General features: G+C 37.7%; 1 protein-coding gene across 5 annotated transcripts in view; it reads right to left on the reverse strand.

Moving 5' to 3' along the window:
• Positions 1-25,490, reverse strand: part of LOC123534966 (mediator of RNA polymerase II transcription subunit 15-like) — a 286,252-nt gene that overhangs the window by 31,966 nt on the left and 228,796 nt on the right. For 4 of the 5 annotated variants that reach the window (XM_045317469.2, XM_045317467.2, XM_045317466.2 and 1 more), the window contains 3 exons: positions 8,630-8,796; positions 4,519-4,679; positions 1,685-1,783 (listed from right to left, as the gene is read on the reverse strand). In XM_045317469.2, the coding sequence (XP_045173404.2) occupies positions 1,685-1,783; positions 4,519-4,679; positions 8,630-8,796 (427 nt within the window). The remainder of the gene's footprint in view (positions 1-1,684; positions 1,784-4,518; positions 4,680-8,629; positions 8,797-25,490) is intronic. The other variant, XM_045317468.2, reaches the window with a different exon arrangement.

The following is a 25,490-nucleotide window of genomic DNA, read 5'->3' on the forward strand; positions in this document are numbered from 1 at the left end:
TTCATAAAGATCCCATGAAAAATGTGACCTCTAGAGTGGTCACAAGCAAAAGTTTACGGACGCACGGACGGACGACGGACACCGCGCGATCACAAAAGCTCACCTTGTCACTTTGTGACAGGTGAGCTAAAAAAAAGGGAATGGAAATATATATATGTATATATTTATTTTTTTAGGGGGTGGGGGTGCCAAATGGTAAGTTTGTTATGTACAAATATGTGGATTTTTAGACAATTAAAGGGCAATAACTCTGAAGTTACAAAAGAAATCCGTACAAAATTGTCTGTGCACAACCATATTATAGTGCTCTAAATTCTGGGCAATCTGTCTGAAACGTGATGGGCCCCATAACCTCATAGTGGTGAACATGTATATGAAGTTTGTTTGAAAAAAATCTAAAATAAGGAATGATTTTTTTTTGTTTGGGGGGGGGGTGGGGGGGGTAGGGGGGGAGGTGTGGATCAAGGTAAGGGGGTGACCAGGTGTGGGTACACAACTTCACATGTTTACAATAAATGTTCATGGAGAAGAATGAAAGAAATTTAATGAAATTCTACCAAATGGTAAGTTTGTTATGTACAAATATGTGGAGTTTTATACAATTAAAGGGCAATAACTCTTAATTTACAAATAAATCCGAATGAAATTTTGTGTACACAACCACAGTATGGTGATCTAAATTCTGTTTAAGTTTCATAGTTCTAGGTCAAATATATCAAAAGTTATGATGCAGAAATTGCCATATCTATAGATCTATAGTACACTATATAGTTAACACTAGAAACTTCTAAGGGCCATAACTCTGGTGTTACTTGGGCAATCTGTCTGAAACGTGATGGGCCCCATAACCTCATAGTGGTGAACATGTATATGAAGTTTGTTTGAAAAAAATCTAAAATAAGGAATGATTTTTTTTTGTTTTTTTTTGGGGGGGGGGGGGGGGGGGGGGGGGGGGGGGGGGGGGGGGAGGTGTGTGATCAAGGTAAGGGGGTGACCAGGTGTGGGTACACAACTTCACATGTTTACAATAAATGTTCATGGAGAAGAATGAAAGAAATTTAATGAAATTCTACCAAATGGTAAGTTTGTTATGTACAAATATGTGGAGTTTTATACAATTAAAGGGCAATAACTCTTAATTTACAAATAAATCCGAATGAAATTTTGTGTACACAACCACAGTATGGTGATCTAAATTCTGTTTAAGTTTCATAGTTCTAGGTCAAATATATCAAAAGTTATGATGCAGAAATTGCCATATTTATAGTACCCTATATAGTTAACACTAGAAACTTCTAAGGGCCATAACTCTGGTGTTACTTGGGCAATCTGACTGAAACTTGACGGGCCGCAAGAACTCATAGTGGTGAACGTGTATATGAAGTTTTAAATAAATGTTCCCAACTATTTCCTAGATATGGCTCCGGACGGAAAGACGGACGGACGGACAACGCCATAACTATATCCCTCCGACTTTCGTCGGGGGATAATAACAAGGCAAATGTTGACAGACGATGCACACCGCACAACGCCAGAAAATTACTGGTCACAATAACAAGACTGCTTTCTTGATTTTCTGCAACACAATGCAGAAGTTCAAGCATATTTTATAAGTAAAAGCCCACACATAATTATACCTGTATTATTACACTGAAGTGTTCAGCAATATGTATATTACACTTACCATAATCTTTTCTACTGGTAGAGCATTCGGGACTATTTTCAGGATAATCAAATGGCACTGTGACTAGAATAGGCGGAACAATAGGAAGATACTGGTCATCTGAAAATGATCAAACATTTTCAGATCTATACAAAGTTTATCCTGGTACATCATTTGTTTACAATGCATATATCTGACCTGTCAATCAAACCAATAATATTGGCCAATAAGATCATGAGTTATTCGTCGATGCTAAGGTGCCATTGTGTCTCACAAGCTTACCGTAACTAAGTACCTACAGACTGTAAAGTTTTTAATAAAAACAGTTATTCTTTTACGTTCTGTTCACGGCCATGTGTGAAAACAAGAGGACCAAATGTTCCTAGGTCGCTCACCTGAGAACACCTAGAACAGCCGGAATAATCTTCCTGAAAATGACTGTTAAATTTTTTTGGGTAATTTCTCAAGAAAGAAACAGAAAGGGGGCATCCCGGCTGCTGCAGCTTTTACCTACAACCTTCTGATCTGAAAAGTAATAGGAGTTGTCTACTCTATTTGGACCGCAAGTTTAAAGGGTGTAGGTTAACGGCTTCTCAACAAATGCTAAGGGAACATTTTTCAACGTTGAGGCCTAAGAGACTTTGACGAAACAGACATGGAAAGCAGCCCCTATTGTATACAAAAGATTTTTCAGACTGAATTTTATGAATATCCAGTGTAAAATGCAGCCCCTATTGCGTACAAAAGGATTTTCTTTGATTTGACCAGGTGACCTAGTTTTTGACCCCAGATATTTGAACACAAAAAATATGCATGTGGTCCAAATTTGAAGCTTGTAGCTTCAGAAATGTGAAAGTAGGTCACTAGGTCATTCTCAAGATCAAGGTTCATTTCGGTACACAAAACTATGCATGTGGTCCAAATTCGAAGGCTGTAGCTTGAGAAATGTGGCAGTAGGTCACTAGGTCAAAATCAAGGTCAAATTTCATTTCGAAACACAAAACTATGCATGTGGTCCAAATTTGAAGCCTGTACCTTCAAAAATGTGAAAGTAGGTCCTTAGGTCAATGTCAAGATCAAAGTTCATTTCGGTACACAAAACTATGCATGTGGTCCAAATTTGAAAGCTGTAGCTTGAGAAATGTGGAAGTAGGTCACTAGGTCAAAATCAAGGTCAAATATCATTTGAAATTCGGAACACGAAACTATGCATGTGGTCCAAATTTGAAGCCTGTACCTTCAAAAATGTGAAAGTAGGTCACTAGGTCAATGTCAAGGTCAAAGTTTTTCTGGTGCACAAAACTATGCATGTGGTCCAAATCTGAAGGCTGTAGCTTGAGAAATGTGAAAGTAGGTCACTAGGTCAAAATCAAGGTCAAATTTCATTTCGAAACACAAAATTATGCACGTGGTCCAAATTTGAAGCCTGTACCTTCAAAAATGTGAAAGTAGGTCACTAGGTCAATGTCAAGGTCAAAGTTTTTTTTCGGTACACAAAACTATGCATGTGGTCCAAATTTGAAGGCTGTAGCTTGAGAAATGTGAAAGTAGGTCACTAGGTCAAAATCAATGTCAAGTTTCATTTCGGAACACGGAACTATGCATATGGTCCAAATTTGATGCATGTACCTTCAAAAATGTGAAAGTAGGTCACTAGGTCAATGTCAAGGTCAAAGTTTTTTCCGGTGCACAAAACTATGCATGTGGTCCAAATTTGAAGGCTGTAGCTACAGAAATGTGAAAGTAGGTCACTAGGTCAAAATCAAGGTCAACTTATGTCAAGGTTCATCTTGCCACTCAAAAATATACATGTGGTCCAAATTTGAATGTTGTAGTTATTGACAAGAAGATTTTAAAAGCTTTTCCCTATATAAGTCTATATGAACCATGTGACCCCCCGGGGGGGCCATATTTGACCCTAGGGGGATAATTTGAACAAACTTGGTAGAGACCCACTAGATGATGCTACAATACAAATATCAAAACCCTAGGATTTGTGGTTTGGACAAGAAGATTTTCAATGTTTTTCCCTATATAAGTCTATGGGGCCATATTTGACTCTAGGGGGAAAATTTGAACAATCTTAGTTGAAGACCACTAGATGATGTCACATACAAAATATCAAAGCCCTAGGCCCTGTGGTTTTGGACAAGAGGTTTTTCAAAGCTTTTCCCTATATAAGTCTATATAAACCATGTGACCCCCGGGGCAGGGCCATATTTGACCCCAGGGTAATAATTTGAATCATCTTGGTAGAGGACCGCTAGATGATGCTTCATACCAAATATCAAAGCCCTAGGCTCTGTGATTTTGGACAAGAAGATTTTCAAAGTTTTTCCCTATATAAATCTATGTAAATTATAGAAATAAGCAAAGGACCATAAGGACCATAACTCACTCATAAATTGTTGAACCAGTCTGATTTTCAGGGGGACACAACTAGGGTACCAATACATCATTCTGACAAAGTTTGGTCAAAATCCCCCCAGTAGTTTCTGAGGATATGTGATAACGAGAAACGACTAAGTTTCATAAAGATTGGGTCACAAATGTGGCTTCTAGAGTGTTCACAAGGCAAATGTTGACGGACGCAGCACTACGGACAATGACCGGTCACAATAGCTCACCTTGAGCACTTTGTGCTCTGGTGAGTTAAAAAGCTGTACTTCTGGAGTTCTAAAGGATAGTGGTAATGTATAAGTCTATGGAATTATACTGAAAGGGAAATCAGATATGGTATATTCTGCAGTCCTTACATAATAAAATCTGTCAGAAGATGTTTTGGATGTACAGAAGTCCTATTCAAATTTGTTTTATTTTACATGCATCAATTAGAAGTTTCAGAAAGTACAAACCAAGTCTGCAAACAAGATGGATGTCCTTGGAGCCTGTATGCTGTATGGGATCTAACTTCACTTTAAAGCGTCTGTCTAATCGTGCAATCTCACCCTGTAGAATGTCCGGTATCTTGCTCTTCTCTTCAACTTTTTGTCTCTTTGCAGGTGGACTTGCAGGTCTGTAGTAACACAGTCAACATTACATGGCTGCATTATGTAATACACATCTGGAATTTCTCCATCTCTCTTATTTTGCAGATTTTTGGTAAAAATCTCAAAATAATAACAGTAAAATGTATTTGTTTAAGTGACAAAGTTAAACAAGAGCTGTCTCCATAGGATGACACATGCCCCCGATGGCACTTTGAATGAATAGACCTTTAAGTCCAAGTGCCTCCTTGACCTTTGACGTACGGACCTGGATCTTGCGCGCAACATGTCGTCTTACTGTGCCACACATTCATGCGTAGTTATTTTAAAATCCATGCATGAATGACAAAGATATGGACCGGACACGCCCATCAATGCACTATCATGAAATATGACCTTTAAAGTCTAAGTGTGACCTTGACCTTTGAGCTTCTGACCTGGGTCTTGCGCGCGACATGTCGTCTTACTGTGCCACACATTCATGCCAAGTTATTTGAAAATCCATCCATGGATGACAAAGATATGGACCGGACACGACCATCAATGCACTATCATGAAAAATGACCTTTAACGTCTAAGTGTGACCTTGACCTTTGAGCTACAGACCTGGGTCTTGTGCGTGAAACGTCCTCTTACTGTGGTACACATTCATGCCAAGTTATTTAAAAATCCATCCATGGATGACAAAGATATGGACCGGACACGCCCATCAATGCACTACCATGAAAATAACCTTTAACGTCTAAGTGTGACCTTGACCTTTGAGCTACAGACCTGGGGCTTGAGCGTGACACGTCGTCTTACTGTGGTACACATTCATGCCAAGTTATTTGAAAATCTATCCATGGATGACAAAGATATGGACCAGACACAAAATTGCGGACAGACTGACAGACCGACAGACGGTTCAAAAACTATATGCCTCCCTTCGGGGGCATAAAAATGTCATAATTCAGAAAATCAGCAAGAGTCCTTTGGAATAGTGAACAGAGCTATAAACAAAAACAACAGTTTTCAGAAGTATCGTTGTATCAAAAATAATGTAAGTCATCTTTCAAATACTACAAGCATCACAGGTTCAAAGGTCTTGTTTAGAATATGGTTAAAGACAGACTGAAAATTCAGAATATACCTTATAACAAGACTATTCACGATATTTACCATTAGCTGCATAAAGTTATTTCCCCTTATGTAGGTACAATATTTTCAGTACTGCTGACATTGCAGACAGAAAACTCTTAAACAAGAGGGCCATGATGGCCCTATATCGCCCTGTAAACACTCTAGAGGCCACAGTTGTGAACCAATATTTATGAAACTTGGCCAGAATGTTAATTTTGATGATTTCTAGGTCAATTTCGAAACTGGGTCACATGGGATCAAAAACTAGGTCAGTAAGCCAGATCAAAGGAAAAGCTTGTGAACACTCTATAGGCCACAGTTGTGACTCAATCTTTATGAAACTTGGTCAGAATGTTTGTCTTGATGATTTTAGGTGTTCACAAGCTTTTTGTTGGACTATAATACTGACCCAGTTTTGACCCCACATGACCCAGATTCGAAACTGACCTAGAGCTCATCCAGACAAACATTCTGACCAAGTTTCATAAATATTGGGTCACAACTGTGGCCTCTAGACTGTTCACAAGCTTTTCCTTTGATCTGGCCCAGTGACCTAAAGACTGAATCAAAATTGTGGCCTCTAAAGTGTTCACAAGCTTTTCCTTCGATTTGACCATGTGACCTAGTTTTTGACCCCACATGACTCAGATTCAAACTTGACCTAGAAATCACCAAGACAAACATTCTGACCAAGTTTCATAAATATTGGGTCACAACTGTGGCCTCTAGAGTGTTCACAAGCTTTTCCTTTGATCTGGCCTGACCTAGTTTTTGACCCCACATGACCCAGATTCAAACCTGACCTAGAGATCATCAAGACAAACATTCTGACCAATTTTCATAGAGACTGAGTCACAACTGTGGCCTCTTGAGTATTCACAAGCTTTTCCTTTGATATGGCCTACTGACCTAGTTTTTGACCCCATATGACCCAGTTTCAAATTTGATCTAAAAATCATCAAGATCAACATTCTGGCCAAGTTTCATAAAGATTGGGTCACAACTGTGGCCTCTAAAGTGTTCACAAACTTTTCCTTTGATTTGACCGGGTGACCTAGTCTTTGACCCCACATGACCTAGTCTTTGACCCCACATGACTCAGATTCGAACATAACCTATAGATTATCAAGACGAACAGTCTGATTAATTCTCATGAGTTTCAAACTTAAATTGTGGTCTCTAGTGTTAACAAGATTTTCCTTTGATCTGGCCTAGTGACCTAGTTTTTGATCCCACATGACCCTGTTTCAAACTTGTCCTAGAAATCATCCAGACAAACATTCTGACCAAGTTTCATAAATACTGGGTCACAACTGTGGCCTCTAGAGTGTTCACAAGCTTTTCCTTTGATCTGGCCTAGTGACCTAAAGATTGAATCATAATTGTGGCCTCTAAAGTGTTCACAAGCTTTTCCTTCGATTTGACCGGGTGACATAGTTTTTGACCCCACATGACCCAGATTCGAACTTGACCTAGAAATCATCAAGACAAACATTCTGACCAAGTTTCATAAATATTGGGTCACAACTGTGGCCTCTAGAGTGTTCACAAGCTTTTCCTTTGATCTGGCCTAGTGACCTAGTTTTTGACCCCACATGACCCAGTTTCAAACCTGACCTAGAAATCATCAAGACATTCTGACCAAGTTTCATAAAGATTGAATCAAAATTGTGGCCTCTTAAGTGTTCACAAGCTTTTCCTTTGATCTGACCGGGTGACCTAGTTTTTGACCCCACATGACCCAAATTTAAACATGACATCATCATAAGATCATCAAGATTAACATTCTGACCAAGTTTCACAGAGATATTGTCATAAATATGGCCTCTAGAATGTTAACAAGCTTGTACTTTGATTTGACCTGGTGACCTAGTTTTTGACCCCAAATGACCCAGATTCAAACTTAACCTGAAGATCATCAAGATTAACATTCCGACCAAGTTTCATACATATATGGTCATAAATGTGGCCTACAGTGTTAACTAGTTTTTCCTTTGATTTGACCTGATGGTCTAGTTTTTGACCCCACATGACCCAGATCCGCTCTTGACCTAAAGATCATCAAGGTTAACATTCTGACCAAGTTTCATGAAGATACAGTCATAAATGTGGCCTCAAGAGTGTCAACAAGCTTTTCCTTTGATTTGACCTGGTGACCTAGTTTTTTATCCAACCTGACGCAGATTTGAACTTAACATAAAATCATCAAGATTAACGTTCTGACCAAGTATCTATTGTCATAAATGTGGCCTCTAGAGTGTTAACAAGCTTTTCCTTTGATTTGACCTGGTGACCTAGTTTCTTACCCCACATGACCCAGATTTGTACTTGACCTTAAGATCATCAAGATTAACATTCTGACCAAGTTTCATGAAGATACAGTCATAAATGTGGCCTCTAGAGTGTCAACAAGCTTTTTCTTTGTTTTGACCTGGTGACCTAGTTTTTGACCCCACCTGCCCCACATTTGAACTTGACCTAAAGATCATCAAGATTAACATTCTGACCAAGTTTCATAGAGATATTATTGTAAATGTGGTCTCTAGAGTGTTTACAAGCTTTTCCTTTGATCTGACCTGGTGACCTAGTTTTTGACCCCAGATGACCCAATATCAAACTCATCCAAGATTTTATTAAGGTAACAATCTGACCAAGATTCATTAAGATTAGGCCAAAATACCTGTAGAGTGTTAACAGTCAAACTGTTGACGATGGACGACAGACGACGGACACAGGTTGATCACAAAAGCTCACCTTGAGCACTTTGTGCTCAGGTGCGCTAAAAATGTGTAAGATAACTGGCCCAAAGATCTTGTGTAGAATATGGTTAAACACACTTAGGAAACTATGGACACACCTTATAGGATTTCCAAATATTGCTGACATGGCAGGCCCAAAGGTCTTGTGCAGAACATGGTTAAAGGAAGGTGATGTAATGTGAGCAGCTACAGCATCTAGAAGAGGCTGACACATGTGTACTTGAGGGGCAGGGGGTGGAGGTGCTGCAGATGCTGATTGTCCACTCTGTAAATGAGAAAAGAACATACATATATTTCTTCTGTTAAAATGATATTTCATTGAAGGCAAAAATATCCCACAAACATTGCTGTGATATAGCGAAGGTAGTTGCTCCTTACATCCTCTTGCTAAAGCCCCTATCACACCAAACTAGTTCTCATAATGTCCCAACCCGTCCTGAAAAATCGTAAAATAGGCTGCAATCTCATTCACAGACAGTTTAACTTGTTCCTCAACTTGTTCCTAATATGTTCAGAATGTATAAAATGCTATAAAAAGCTATCACGTTTTGCCCAGTTCTCTTTCTGGTTTGCCTCCTCAACTCCTAAAAAAATCCACAGCAATTGGCCTCCAAAGAAATGTGGAGCCAAACAGAGACGGGGTGTTAAAGCAATAAAAGACCAAATGTCTCAAAACTCCTGCACATCAGCCTCCTGAGCCAGCCCCAGAATGTGAAAGCGGAGAAGATGAGCATCATAATTTATCCCCTGCACCTTCTCTGTCTCAAAGTCCAAGGATGGAGGAGGACAGAGTCTTCTCTCTTGTGTTTTCATCACATTGTATTCTTGCTAGGCTTCCACTAAAAACTGCATGAAACCAACATTTAATATGTTCAGAGCTACAATATTATCCATGGTTTCAGCTAAACCTTGTGCCCAAATGTTGAACCCGTATGGCAATGGCCTGTATTCATACCCTACTTTGGGTAATTGTATTGCAGAAAAGATCAACATACTTAGAATCTAAGTACTGCAAAATCTTAGAACAGATTAAAACTTAGAATTTTATTTTGATCATATTCAGATGGAATAACGACGCACTAAGGATGTAATGCGGTAGAGTTAAGTCTGTCTGCGAATGGGTTGAACTAGCTACAAACGGATCCAGTCAGTGTGCACACATACTGAAATCGACGCCCGATCGCATTACGTCATACCACATCTCAAGTACAATCCAAGTACAGCAGTTCAATTCTTAGTATGTCCATCTTGTTTTAAGTACGTTGTCAGTCCATCTAACTGCAGGACGATGTGATTGGCAGAAAATTTTGAGCAGGCTCAAAGTTCTGGAGCACCATTCCTGTTCAAACCCGTCCAAGGCAGTCTACAAAGTTCTTAGACAGACAGTAGAATGTCGCTACTACATCTGTTTCATTGGCTCACAGTTCGAGCCCGTTTGGCTACGTTTTTTTCAACATATTATAAATGAGCTTGATGTGATGGGGTATAAGTTTAACAACTTGTACTTTATGAACATTTTTCCAGCAGTAAAGAAGATATGGAATATATAAACAAGAGGCCCCTCCCCTGAAGAGGACCTTAACCGTCTGACCCTTAATAAGGCCAAGCATCCCAAAGTGTACAAATTTGACCTTATAATGATACTACAGACCAAGCTTGATGAAGATCCATCAAGTTGTTCATGAGTAAAAGTCTTTTAAAGGCATTTGTATTTTTAGTTCCAGTTGCCTTACAAAAGAGCCAATTGCCCCCAAACTGGGGAGAGGACCTTACAATAATGCTACAAACCATGTTTGATGAAGATCCTTCCTGTGGTTCATAAGAAGAAGCCTTCTCAAGGTATTTCAAATTTTGGCCCAAGTGGCTGCTAAAAGGGGCCAAGTGCCCCAATTTGAACAAATGTGAGAGAGGACATTACAATGAAGCTACAGACCCAGTCTGATGAAGATCCTTAAAGTGGGTCATAAGAAGAAGTCTTTTCAAGGCATTTCTATTTTTGACTGACTGCCCCCATTTGAACAAGACCTCGTAGAACACGAAATGCCACCCTTGATGCATTCAGTAATTGCACAAGGAACAGAAATTATGCACAAGAGTTCTACTGTTCTTGGGCAAAATGACCTTGACCTTAGACCTATTGAACTCGAAATCAATAGGGGTCATCTGCTGGTCATGATAAACCTCCCTATTAAGTTTCGTGATCCTAGTCCCAAGCATTCTCGAGTTATCGTCTGGACACATTTTAACTGTTCCAGGTCACTGTGACCATGACCATTGACCTACTGACCTCAAAATCGATAGCGGTCATCTGCTGGTCATGATCAACCTCCCTATTAAGTTTCGTGATCCTAAGCCCAAGCGTTCTCAAGTTATCGTCTGGAAACGGTTTTACTGTTCCAGGTCCCTGTGCCCTTGACCTTTGGCCTACTGACCTCAAAATCAATAGGGGTCATTTGCTGGTCATGACCAACCTCCCTATCAACTTTCATTATCCTAGGCCCAAGTGTTCTTGAGTTATCATCTGGAAACTGTTAAACTGTTCTGGGTCACTGTGACCTTGACCTTTGACCTACTGATCTCAAAATCAATAGGGGTCATCTGCTGGTCATGACCAACCATCCTATCAACTTTCATGATCCTAGGCCCAAGCCTTCTTGAGTTATCATCCTGAAACTGTTTAACTGTTCTGGGTCACTGTGACCTTGACCTTTGACCTACTAATCTCAAATTCAATAGGGGTCATCTGCTGGTTATGACCAACCATCCTATCAACTTTCATGATCCTAAGCCCAAGCGTTCTTGAGTTATCATCCAGAAACGGACTGGTCTACATAAGGACCGACCGACAGACCGACTGACATCTGCAAAACAATAGACTAACTTTGATGAAGATCATTCTAGCGGTTCATGAAAAGAAGTTGTTTAAAAGTATATATTATTTTGGCTCTAGCGGCCCCAAAAAGGGGTCAAAAGCCCCCATTTGTCCAAAAATTAGGAGAGGACCTGTCTGTAGAATGTCCATGGACAAGCAAGGTTTTCCATGGAAAGTGCATGGAATTCCATGGAAAGTATGCTATTGACACTTGAATGTCCTCAACACATATGTATGAATTTATATGGTCAGAGAAATTTGTGTGCTTCAATGAACATGCTATAGGATGAAAAGATATTACCGACTGACCTGAGACTACAAATTGTGCAAATGTCAGGTTTGAACCAAGAAATTAATCATTAGAAATCTTTTGTTTCTGACTGAGCTACTAACAACATTATTTCTAAGTAAGAAACTTGGTGTATCAGGGAATATTTCCATGTGTACCATGGAATATTTCCAGGGATACCAGGGAATATTTCCAGGTGTATCAGGGACTATTTGCAGGGATGCCAGGGAATATTTCCAGGGATACTATGGAATATTTCCACGTGTACCAGGGAAATATTTCCAGGCATACCAGGGAATATTTCCAGGGATACTATGGAATATCTCCAGGTGTACCAGGGAATATTTCCAGGGATACTATGGAATATTTCCAGAAACATTAACAGACTAAACCTTTTAAATTTTCCTTGGAACAGTGGATTTTTCCCATGGAAATCTGTTCCAATTATCCATGGTATAGTTCCATGTACTTTTCCATGGAAATCCCTTGACATTCTACAGACGGGGACCTTACAATGACGCTACAGACCAAGTTTGATGAAAATCCTGCTAGCTGTTCATGAGAAGAAGCTGTTTAAAGATATTTTTGATTTTGGTTCTAGGGGCCGAGTACCCCCCATTTGAAGAGATTTGAAAGAGGACCTTATAATGATGCTACAGACCAAGTTTGATGAAGATCCATCTATCAGTTCATGAGAAGAAGTTGTTTAAATGTATTTCTAATTTTGGCACTAGCAACCCCTAAAAGGAGCCAAGAGCCCACATTTGAAAAAGTTTACGGGAGGGCCTTATAATGATGCTACAGACCAAGTTAGATGAAGATCCATCAAGCGATTCTTAAGAAAAAGTTCTTAAAAAGTTTTTCTATTTTTAGCTGTGGTGCGACTCCTAAAAGGGGCCAATGTAAACCATTTGAATAAAATTGATAGAGTTCAATGCCAGGATGCTACTGACCAAGTTTTGTGTAATTCTGTGGAGAAAATGTTGACGCAGAACGACAGATGATGGATGACAGATGCTAGACTATCCACTTATACTAATAAAAGAGGGTCATGATGACCATGGATCACTCACCTGAGTAATTGGGCCTAAATGTCTCTGGACTGTTAACAGGCTTTTCCTTTGATTTGTCTGAGTAACCTAGTTTTTGACCCCACATGACCCAGATTCAACATGGCTTATATAGAGATCATCAAGATAAACATTCTGACAGTTTCATGAAGATAGGATCATAAATGTGGTCTCAAGAGTGTTAAAAAGCTTTTATTATGATTTGAGCACATGACTATTTTTTGGACCCTACATGACCCAGATTCAAACTTGACCTAGGGATCATCAAGATAAACATTTTGATTAACTTTAATGAAGATAGGTTCATAAATGTGACCTCTAAAATATTAATAAGCATTTCTTTGATTTGAGTGGGTGACCTAGTTTTTGACCCCACATGACCCAGTTTTAGACTTGACCTAGGTATCATCAAGACAAACATTCTAACCGAGTTTCATGAAGAAAGGGTCATAAATATGGCCTCTAGAGTGTTAACAAGCTTTTCCTTTGATTTGACCATGTGACCTAGTTTTTGAATCCACATCACCCAGATTCAATTAGCCTTGGAATCATCAAGATAAACATTCTGACCTAGTTTCATGAAGATTGGGTCAGAAATATGGCCTCTTCAGTGTTAAAAAGATTTTCCTTTGATTTGAGCGGATGACCTAGTTTTTGACCCCACATGATCTAGTTTCGAACTTGGCCTTACAATCATCAAGAAAAACATTCTGACCAAGTTTCATGAAGACAGGGTCATAAATGTGGCTTCTAGGGTGTTAACAAGCTTTGCCTTTGAATTGCGTGGGTGACCTAGTTTTTGAACCCACCTGACCAAGATTTTAACTTATAGTAGGCATCATCAAGAAAAACATTCTGACCAAGTTTCATGAAGATAGGGCAATAAATGTGGCCTCAAGCGTGTTAACAAGCTTTTCCTTTGACTTGACCATGTGACCTAGTTTTTGACCCAATATGACCCAGTTATGAACTTGCCATAGGAATAATCAAGATAAACATACAGATTAAGTTTCATAAGATAGGGTGAGAAATGTGGCCTCTAGAGTGTTAACAAGCTTTTCCTTTGATTTGAGCGGATGACTTAGTTTAGGCCCTGTGGTTTTGGACAAGAAGATTTTTGAAGTTTTTCCCTATATAAGTCTATGTAAACCATGCGACCCCTGGGGCGTGGCCATATTTGACCCTAGGGGGATAATTTGAATAATCTTGGTAGAGGACCACTAGATGATGCTACATATCAAATATCAAAGCCCTACGACCTGTGGTTTTGGACAAAAAGGTTTTTAACAAGAGCTGTTGGAGGACAGCAACACTCGACTATTCAACAGCCTTGTCAATTGAATGAATACAAAAGTCGAAAAAGGGGCATAATTTTGTAAAAATGGGAAAAATGGTTATGGAACCTTCACAGTGCTTATCAGCTCATGACACTGAACAAGTGTGTGAAGTTTCAATCCTTCCCCTTTACTGGATACTGAAATACCAGCTTACATACAAAAACTTAACCAAAAACTGCTAAGTTTGAAAAATGGGCATAATTTTGAAAAAATGCAAAGTAGAGTTATGCCCCTGTCAAATGTTTAGTCATACTTCATGAAGTACTCGTGAAGCATTCATGACTTCTTCATGAGGAGACTTCATCAAGTCTTCATGACAAAAACATGAAGTGCAAATGAGACAAATGCATCAGCAGCTCATGAAAACAGATTCATGAATTATTCATGAAGTGGTAAATGCATTAAAAATGCATGAAATTAAGCATAGCCTGTGTTCATGAAAAATTCATAAAGTTTGTATTTATTAATCTTCATGAAGAATTCATGAAAATATTCCTGAAAAAAATACTTCATGAAGAATTCATGCATTATTTTGTTCTTTATTTCAATGTCTCATTTGCACTTCATGTTTTTTCCATGAACACTTCAAGAATAAATATTCTTATAACTTCATGAAGACATTTGTGCTTAAATTCTTGAATATTTCATGAACAATACAAAACATTATAAAAGGACTTCTTTGCTATAGATGATACAGTAATCCATCATATTTTCAGTTACTAAATAATACCTGTACTAATTAAGTAGTATCCATGCACCTGTTATTAAGAGCTGAGATAATGTATTGAAATTCATGAAACATAAATTTTGATTTTCATGAATATTTATTCATGAACTATTTTTGTAAAAAAAAAAAAAAAAAGTTTCATGAACTAGTCAAGGTAACCAGTGGAGGGAGTGAAACCTGAAAGATCTGCATGTAATGGGATTCTTTGAACAATATAGCTATAGCTTGATACAAGAAAAAATCCTGTAGGTCAAAGTGTTGTTCATGCAGTTGGTGGCTAGAGATTGTTTTAGTCTCTGCTGAGTCACTGTGACAGTGACATTTTCCACCCTCAACAAATGAAACGTTGAGTCAAACAGTAAACTGGAGTGGGATTGGGAGCATAATAAGAAGTAAACAATTGCTGTATAAAATACACAGGGCACTAGACAACTTTTGGGGACAGGTACCCATACCCTCAGGAAGGGGAATTTTTTGACGTTTTAAGACAAAAAGAGGAAGATTTTAGCCATATGTTACTACTTTTCACACTTATCAACACTGTTTTCAATCATTTCTAACTAATGTAACTATATTGCAGCAGTAACCTTCCTTAGAGTAACTAAATATAACTTGAAAGAGAGTTCATATTTAGTTGTGTCAAACAACCTGTTATCATGTCCAGAAATGAGACCGTGTTTTGGAGAGTATCGGATTGTCCCTTGATTATTAAGCCAGATCGGTTAAATTTGGTTGTTTCCCTTTATACCATCTTAACGCGAGTATCGACTTTTGTTAATCTCTCTTATCTTGACCGTACACTGGTTTTGTTAATAAGGGGTATTGCGACAACATTGTGAAACTTTTAACACAAGCAGATTTTATACCTTGCCCGAGGCAATTTGCAGTGTATTCCTCAAATTGGTGATTTTGAATGATAATCGGGTTTTTGTTTCAAAATTGAGAGCCGGGAAGAATATTCCCATTTTAGATATGTATTTAAACTTTTGATTATATCTTTTAAGGGCAAAATGTATGTGAATCATAAATTAAAAGTTAATTAATTAAAAATAATTTTTGAAATTTAAATATTTTTATTCAAACGTGTAATTTAAAATAACAGTTTTAACCTTATTTGACAAAGACGGAATTAGATTGACGTACATGTTTATTATCTGATATACATAACATTCTTATTTCTTCAAATTGGTGATTTTCAATGATAATCTGGAATTTGTTTTAAAATTGTCAGGAAGCATATAATTCCCATAACTTAACGTATTTTTAAAATATGTATTTAATGACCTCCAGATTTGGCTAAAATTAATCTTTCTCTCAAATTGAAGTTTGTTAATACTAGAAGATGTGTTTTTGTGTCTAAAATATTTTGTCGAAACCAATAGCGCTATAGCGGAATAAGTGAATTATGACTTCAAAATATTTTTTATAATCGAGACAGTTTACCTTGAGTAAAGCGTTACAATCGCTTTTCGATTTTCATCATATAAAGTAAAAAAATAGCAAATTCTCAAGTATTTCCGTAATATTATATATAGTTAAACTTTGTCAGTAATTAAGTTTTAAAGCCGTCTTAAGAAATATAGCATTTATTTCCAGATATCTATAAAAGTATTTTTTCTTGTTGTCGAACGATCTAGAGGATAATCCCTTAAATTTTTAAAATATTTTTACGAGGGCGAAATATATTTGTATTTCGGGGTCTCCTTGAAAATGTGTCTTTTCAATTAAAAAAAAGATTTTAAATATTATGGATCCGTGGCCTATAAATGCATTTTACTTTACAATAATGTGAATTTGGATTTTGAACTGTAAGATAAATTATTAAAATTAATAACTCCATATCCGTAATTTAGATTTTAACTTTAAAGTGTTCATGCAAGAGCCGTAATAATTGTCCCTTTAGGCCGCGGGGTATGTCAGACAAACAGATACTAATCCAATTAGTAACGGTAATAAACAGAAATATGTCAGCATTCGGTTAACTTATTGTCAAACACGTTATTTGACTTTATCATACATATATAGTCATTACAAAAAGATAATAATTTTTTAACAACAATATTATAATACTTACAAACAAGAAACATGAAATTTACACCCAACCCAATGGACTTGTTATATTTACATGTACAATATTCAAGTTTAAATATGAACATGTAGTTCTGTATGTTAATCAACTTTAAGTTATGTAAAGTTTTAATGCAATAAATAATTCTAGTTGTGAAAATGGTATTAAATAAATTAAGAAATGGAATATTTTTATTTAAACATGTAATTTAAAATAACTTTATTTTTTATTTAATCTGACATTAAACACGGAATTAGACTGACATACATGTCTATCTAATTCAGTTCATCCGGTGTCATCAGTACACGTGTACTGCGACGGGCAAAATTTTCCAAATTGGTAAGATTAGTGATATTCAAACGTTTAGGGAAGCAAGAAGACATAAAAATAATTTAAAAATAAACTCATTGAAAGAAAGATTAACTTTTCTAGCTTACTTCAATAACTTAATAAATGTTGTGAGATGATTATAAATATAAGAATAACTCATTCTAAAAGACCATGTAAAGCTTGAAATCTGTCATTTCCTACAGAAATCAATGGGACTCGGGATCAAAATTAGTTACATATTTCAAATGCTTAGGGAAGCAAGAAGATCATATTTCATTTTATTAAAAATTATATTGAAAGAAAGTGCAAATATTGCAGATTACTTCAATAACTTAATAAATATTGTCAGATGATGCTTTTGATGTCATCTGGTGTGTTAAAGTTTTTCTCCTTCTATATTTCAATAGGCGTAAATTGACCGATAATGGCTAATCGATACACCCGATAATCTGTTTTCAAGGGAGACAATTTCGCCAATAAGCCAGCAAATTGGCTTAGATTTCTGGGTATGCAGGGGAATTTTCTTCTGTGAAAGGGGAAAAAAACATACCATTTTATGAGGGGAATGGGGCCCATATTCGGCCCCAAAAACGGCCAAACGAGTGCCCTGATACAAAACATTAAATTAAACAATGTATAATTTACTTTAATCTCAAGATTGAAATTTAGATACTAGCTTCAGGGTCGTGAAAACTTGTGACATTTTAAAAGGGTTTTATATTTTAAAATGAACGATTTATAACAACACCATAATTACTTATATGATATTCAGTATACTCATGTTCCATTTAAACCATTCCTAACTGTAGTATGATAAATATTTCCTTCTCATTTGCTGCACAAACTTCTCAAAAATTGCTGAATCACATGTGCAAACAAGAGCTGTCTCCATAGGATGACATATGCCCCTGATGGCACTTTGAATGAATATTTATGGCCGATGTTAGAGTTTGGGACCTTTGACCTACGGAGCTGGGTCTTGCGCGCGACATGTCGTCTTACTGTGCCACACATTCATGCTTAGTTATTTTAAAATCCATGCATGAATGACAAAGATATGGACCGGACACGCCCATCAATGCACTATCATGAAAAATGACCTTTAACGTCTAAGTGTGACCTTGACCTTTGAGCTACTGACCTGGGTCTTGCGTGCGACACGTCGTGTTACTGTGGTACACATTCATGCCAAGTTATTTGAAAATCCATCCATGGTTGACAAAGATATGGACCGGACACGCCCATCAATGCACTATTCTTTAATGTCTAAGTGTGACCTTGACCTTTGAGCTACGGACCTGGGTCTTGCGCACGACACGTCGTCTTACTGTGGTACACATTCATGCCAAGTTATTTGAAAATCCATCCATCGATGACAAAGATATGGACCGGACACGCCCATCAATGCACTATTCTTTAATGTCTAAGTGTGACCTTGACCTTTGAGCTACGGACCTGGGTCTTGCGCGCGACACGTCGTCTTACTGTGGTACACATTCATGCCAAGTTATTTGAAAATCCATCCATCGATGACAAAGATATGGACCGGACACGCCCGTCAATGCACTATCCTTTAATGTCTAAGTGTGACCTTGACCTTTGAGCTACGGACCTGGGTCTTGCGCGCAACATGTTGTCTTACTGTGGTACACATTCATGCCAAGTTATTTGAAAATCCATCCATCGATGACAAAGATATGGACCGGACACGAAAATTGCGGACAGACTGACAGACTGACAGACCGACAGACCGACAGACGGACAGATGGTTCAAAAACTATATGCCTCCCTTCGGGGGCATAAAAATGTCCCAGCATGCAACAAAATAATGGAAACTGATCATGTGACATGAATTTAATGTTCATGAACATTCATGAACAGTTCATGAACTTATTCATTTATTGTAAAAGGTAAACCTAAGTTTTATGTTTAATGAATGGACAGTTCAGAAACTCACAATTGGGTTCAAGAACTGGTACTGAACTAGAAAAAGGTTTTGAATTTTAGTACTTTTAATGAATCATAGATATACTCATTAAATATTCATGACTTTTTCTTAAGAACACATAAAGAATGTTTTAAGAATTTAATATTCTTAAACTGCTCATAAAATGTTCATAATTTTTTTCAAGAATTTTTCTTTAATTCTATAGTAAGAAAGGAATGTCATAGCAACGCCAGATTACATAGCTAATACTTCTGTATGCGTAATGCAATCTCCTTGTACGCAAGGCTGTGGCTATTTTTTTAAGCTGCCTTCAAAAATTCGTAGCACATACGTAGCATGTTCGTTACGTCATACGTACACAGTAAAAGCGAAAAGGACGCAACAAGTATGCAGCGGAATCATAGCTTTTATTTCTAAACGTAACTATGGCGTAGATATAACATACTAGGTGTTGTCACTGCGTAACCATGGCCTTCTTTTCTTAACGAAAGCGTATCAAGTGTGTATGAATCGCATATCCTGACCAAATATATGCCCCTTTTTCAACTTAGAAATTCTTAGTTAAGGTTTTGTATGTAAGCTGGTATCTCAGTAACCACTTGTGGGAATGGATTGAAACTTCACACACTTATTCACTGTGATAAACTGACCTACATTGCTCTATTTTGCTTTTTTACAAAATTATGCCCCTTTTTCGACTAAGAAATTCTTGGTTAAGTTTTGCATGTAAGCTGGTATCTCAGTACCCACTAATGGGAATGGATTGAAACTTCACACACTTGTTCACTGTCATGATTTGACATGCACTGTACAGGTCCCATAACTCTACTTTGCATTTTTTCAAAATTATGCCCATTTTTCTGACTTAGCAGTTTTTGGTTAAGGTTTTGTTTGTAAGCTGGTATCTCAGTATCCACTAATGGGAATGGATTGAAACTTTACACACTTGTTCACTGTCATGATCAGACATGCACTATGTAGGTCCTACCCCAGCGAAATGGAATTCATGAAATCATGAATTTTTCATCACCATTATAAATTATTCATGAACTGTTCTGGATTACTTCTTAATCTAACTTCATGAAGTTTTATGCATGAAGTGTCGCTTGATCTACTTCATGAAGATATCAAGCATTATTGACAGATTCATAAAATCCTTGAAATATTCATGAACTAAGTTTAAGAATGAATCAAGATTTTTTTCATGAATGTCAATATACCTATAGAATTAAAGAAAAATTCTTGAAAAAAATTATGAACATTTTATGAGCAGTTTAAGAATATTAAATTCTTAAAACATTCTTTATGTGTTCTTAAGAAAAAGTCATGAATATTTAATGAGTATATCTATGATTCATTAAAAGTACTAAAATTCAAAACCTTTTTCTAGTTCAGTACCAGTTCTTGAACCCAATTGTGAGTTTCTGAACTGTCCATTCATTAAACATAAAACTTAGGTTTACCTTTTACAATAAATGAATAAGTTCATGAACTGTTCATGAATGTTCACGAACATTAAATTCATGTCACATGATTAGTTTCCATTATTTTGTTGCATGCTGGGACATTTTTTGCACATGTGATTCAGCAATTTTTGAGAAGTTTGTGCAGCAAATGAGAAGGAAATATTTATCATACTACAGTTAGGAATGGTTTAAAGGAACATGAGTATACTGAATATCATATAAGTAATTATGGTGTTGTTATAAATCGTTCATTTTAAAAATATAAAACCCTTCTAAAATGTCACAAGTTTTCAAGACCCTGAAGCTAGTATCTAAATTTCAATCTTGAGATTAAAGTAAATAATACATTGTTTAATTTAATGTTTTGTATTTTATACAGCAATTGTTTACTTCTTATTATGCTCCCAATCCCACTCCAGTTTACTGTTTGACTCAACATTTCATTTGTTGAGGGTGGAAAATGTCACTGTCACAGTGACTCAGCAGAGACTAAAACAATCTCTAGCCACCAACTGCATGAACAACGCTTTGACCTACAGGATTTTTTCTTGTATCAAGCTATAGCTATATTGTCATAATAAGCTTGATGTGCTGTACATTGAGTTTGATGAAAGTATGTCAATATGTCAACCAACTTTCTGATAATTCCAGCAAAAAAAAAAAAAAATAAGATCTATTTGTGACCCTATGGTGTCTAAATTGTTCTTTTCTTATTACCAAAAACAAGGTTAGGCGCTCAGTAGGATCTGAACTGCGACCCATCTGTTCCACTGCCAGAATGTAGCTCCACTGTGGTATTTTCTAAGTACGCAAATTAAATCAGTTATACTGACCTTGAACTTGACCCCATTGATCCCATATGTAATCCCAGTCTTGGTTTCTCTGTAAGCTACTTATATGCCAAGTTTTATTTCAATCCATTAATTAAAACTTAAGTTATTGAGCAGTCACTGGTTTTTTCTGTCTTTATTAACTGTGACTATGACCTTAAGTCCACTGACCCCAAATTTAATACCAACCTTGGTCTTACTATAAGGTACCTAAAGGCCAACTTTCATTTCAATATCTCAACATAGACAGAAGTTATTGAACAGAAACCAAATCTTGGCACTGCCCATACATCCATCCAACTGCCTGACAACATAGCCAATTTAATAATCAGGTTTTCTACTTTGAAAAAAACTGGCTAATAACGGAGATAAAGTGAAAGTGCATAAAAACTTAACCAAAGTGGAGATGCCAATGTAGACATTGGGTCAGGTATGGCAGTATTCCAGACGGCCGATGCTATCCGCACGACAGTTGTGCCGATAATTTTCCTTATCCGCATGACCGCCATGCCGATTATTTTCGTTATTCACACGACGGTTGTGCCGATTATTTTCATTATTCGCCCGACAATCATGCCTGGAAAGTCGTATCGAGTATTTCTATTTCAGATACAACTAATTAATTACTGTATACATACATGAAATTTAATTAATCTTTTCTGAAGGTTTTCCTGCTTAGGCTTAAAAAAAATGGTTTGTTTCCGGTATCCCGACCTACCCTAAATTTTTGGCCCGACCCTAAATGTTTTTATGGCCTAGAAATACTCGATACGACTTTCCAGGCATGATTGTCAACTTTTTAACAAATAGTTGCAAAACTGCACTTTTTATGCTTTAAACATGGTCAGTGATGTTAGAAATCAACTTACCGATGCTCTAAAGGCATAACCACTAATTGTACTCATTTTTTGACACAAAAATAATTTCCGAAAAGTCTCACTTATACCCCTGTCACACATTGGCTATCAGGCTTGCGTATGTACGGCGTATCAAGATACGCGGCAGTAAGAAAGGAACGTCATAGCAACACATAGCTAATACTTCTGTATGCGTAATGCAATCTCCTTGTACGCAAGGCTGTGGCTATTTTTTTAAGCTGCCTTCGAAAATTCGTAGCACATACGTAGCATGTTTGATACGTCATACGTACACAGTAAAAGCGAAAAGGACGCAACAAGTATGCAGCGGAATCATAGCTTTTATTTCTAAACGTAACTGTGGCGTAGATATAACATACTAGGTGTTGTCACTGCGTAACCATGGCCTTCTTTTCTTAACGAAAGCGTATCAAGTGTGTATGAATCGCATATCCTGACGTATATAAGACGCACAATACGCTAATCATTCGTAGCCGTGTGGTTGCTGCTGCGCATGCGCTGCGATATATAATTTAGTGCAGCGTTGCAAACGTACTTACAACGTCGTCACTGCGATTTTGGCATTTACAACGTTCCAAATGAGGTATCGTGTGTTTATAGAAAAATTTTCTTTAAATAATAATTGTCATTCTGTCTATGGTCATGAATCTTAACTCTGAATTACAAGTAGCAGTTGTGGAATTACTGTGGACTTTACTTCAGGAAGAAGTAAACAAAAGACAGAAAACTAGGAGAGTTAGTCAAGAACATGTTGTGAGAAGAAGAAGACCCCGAAGATGGTGGGTGAGGCCCTGGCTTGATGCCGACCGAAGGCTGCAGTATGGCCATTACCCTCACCTAATGGAGGAATTGCGACTTGAAGACGCTGATTCATTCAGACATTTCTTGAGGATGGAACCAGCCATGTTCGACAAGCTCCTGAACAGAATTACGCCAAAGATTGCCAAACGAAATACCTGGTATCGACAATCACTTGATCCTGGCCTAAAGCTAGCTTGTACCCTGAAGCACTTGGTACCGGAGATACATATGCATCACTTGCTTATGACTTCCAAGTTAGACACAATACTATCAGCGTCTTTGTTCCAGAGGTGTGAAGAGCCATAGTTGAGGAATACAAAGATGAAGTCATCCCTTGCCCAACGACATCAGATGAGTGGCGTGCTATAGCGAAAGAATCTGAGAGCAAATGGAACGTCCCACATGCCTGCGGCGCCATTGATGGGAAACACGTTGCCATTAAGAAGCTGCCACGTTCTGGGTCGCTTTTCTACAATTATGAAGGTTTCTTTTCTATTGTGCTCATGGGCCTGGTTGATGCCAACTACCGTATCTTGTTGGTGGATGTTGGTGGAGATGGTGCCATGTTCGACGGGCAAATCTTCAATGAATCAGAGCTAAAAGAATGCCTTGAAGACAGTTCCATAAACTTACCTGATCCTGATACCCTCCCCCACCATGACCAGAACACACCATATTTCATTTTGGGTGATGATGCCTTCGTGCTCAGAACTTTTATGATGAAACCGTACTCCAGGCGACAGCTTACAAATGATGAAAGGATTTTTAACTACCGCATATGAAGAGGACGCCGGGTTGTTGAGAATGTGTTTGGCATCTTGGCCATGAGATGACAAGTCCTCATGAGAACCATGCAGCAAAAGCCAGATACTGTTCGGGTCATAGTTGAAGCCTGCATATGTCTGCACAACGTTATGAGGAAGAGATACCCAGCATTACAGAATGCAGCCCTAGACTTTGAGGAGGAGAACCAGAACTTTGTTCCTAGCCAGTGGAGGCAAAATGCAAATATGCATGACGTGGAAGCTAGCTAACAGAGAACATAGTTGCACCACTACAATTTCATAGAGACAGAGAGAGTATCTAAAGCAGTACTTTATAAATTGATCGCAGTCGATGAGGCCGCGATCATATTGAATAGGACAAGTATATGCGCGCTGGGGAAAATATTTCATGATGGACCTGTAAATTCTTTACTTGTGGGTGAAACAGGTCTCATAAGCGTAAATACGACTAGCTTCTACTGATTATAAAACATACCGTACGATTTGTTGTGAATTAACTGTTGTTGTACTTTAAGTAGTTCAACCGCCACCCTTGTTTAAGAGCAACATTTAAAAAACACGTTTTTTTTTCATCCTCAAGTAATAAGTAAGTAGACTCGCCCAGTTTAATCAATATAGACGCATAATCTAACTCTATACATAGAGCGCTTACTTCACCCAATTTACATTCGGAACATTTTCACGCATTTCGGGCTTTATCGTATGTTTAACATGGGATTTTTGAACCGTCCAAAGATGTTGGAAATGTTTGTCTCATTGTTTATTTTTTGTTTTTTTAATAAAAATGTTACTGCTTTCATTGTCTACCACTTTTTTTCCACCCTTGCCTGAAAAAACAGTAATGAGTTTGTACACTGTTCAGACAATAGTGCTCTGTTGAAATTTAACCAAACACAAGTTTACCTGCATAAACAGAAAGCATGATATGTCACCATGCGCAGATCCAGAGGGGGGGGGGGGGGGGGGGGGGGGGGGGGACCAGACCCCCTCTGGAAAATCTTAAAAAAAAAGAAGACAAGAAGGAAAGAAAATGTTTTTCGAAAAAGGCAACATTAGGACTGCATGTGAAGTATATGCGGCTGCTGCTACATACAACCCCGACATAATTCATATTATTTATCTAAAAGAAACTAAGAATTTTACCTTCAAGAAAGCTTCATTTTATCATTTTCCCAAATTTAACAGGTTAGTCCATAAAACTGTCCCAGAATGCAAAAAATGAAGTGCTAAATTTCAAAATTTCCAGGGGGGGCGGGGGGCGGGGATCAGACCCCCTCTGAGAAAACTGGCTGAGAAAACTGGCTGTGTCCCTGCATGGTCACTATACCTGTCCAGTACTGAACATTATGGTAAACGTTTCTTTCCTGCACAAATGACAATTTTGCAACTTCTGTCCGGTTTGTACAAATTTCTGACCGCGATAAACTATTTGACTTGTAGTCCTGTTGGTTCCATCCCATGGCAGGAACGCATGATTCAGCCACGCCAATAAATCAACAAAAAAGAGACAGAAATCAGTTCTTTTCAGTTCAAGACCTTGGACAAGATGTAAAACTGA

The sequence above is a fragment of the Mercenaria mercenaria genome, chromosome 12, assembly GCF_021730395.1.
Source record: "Mercenaria mercenaria strain notata chromosome 12, MADL_Memer_1, whole genome shotgun sequence".
Lineage (NCBI taxonomy): Eukaryota > Metazoa > Mollusca > Bivalvia > Venerida > Veneridae > Mercenaria > Mercenaria mercenaria.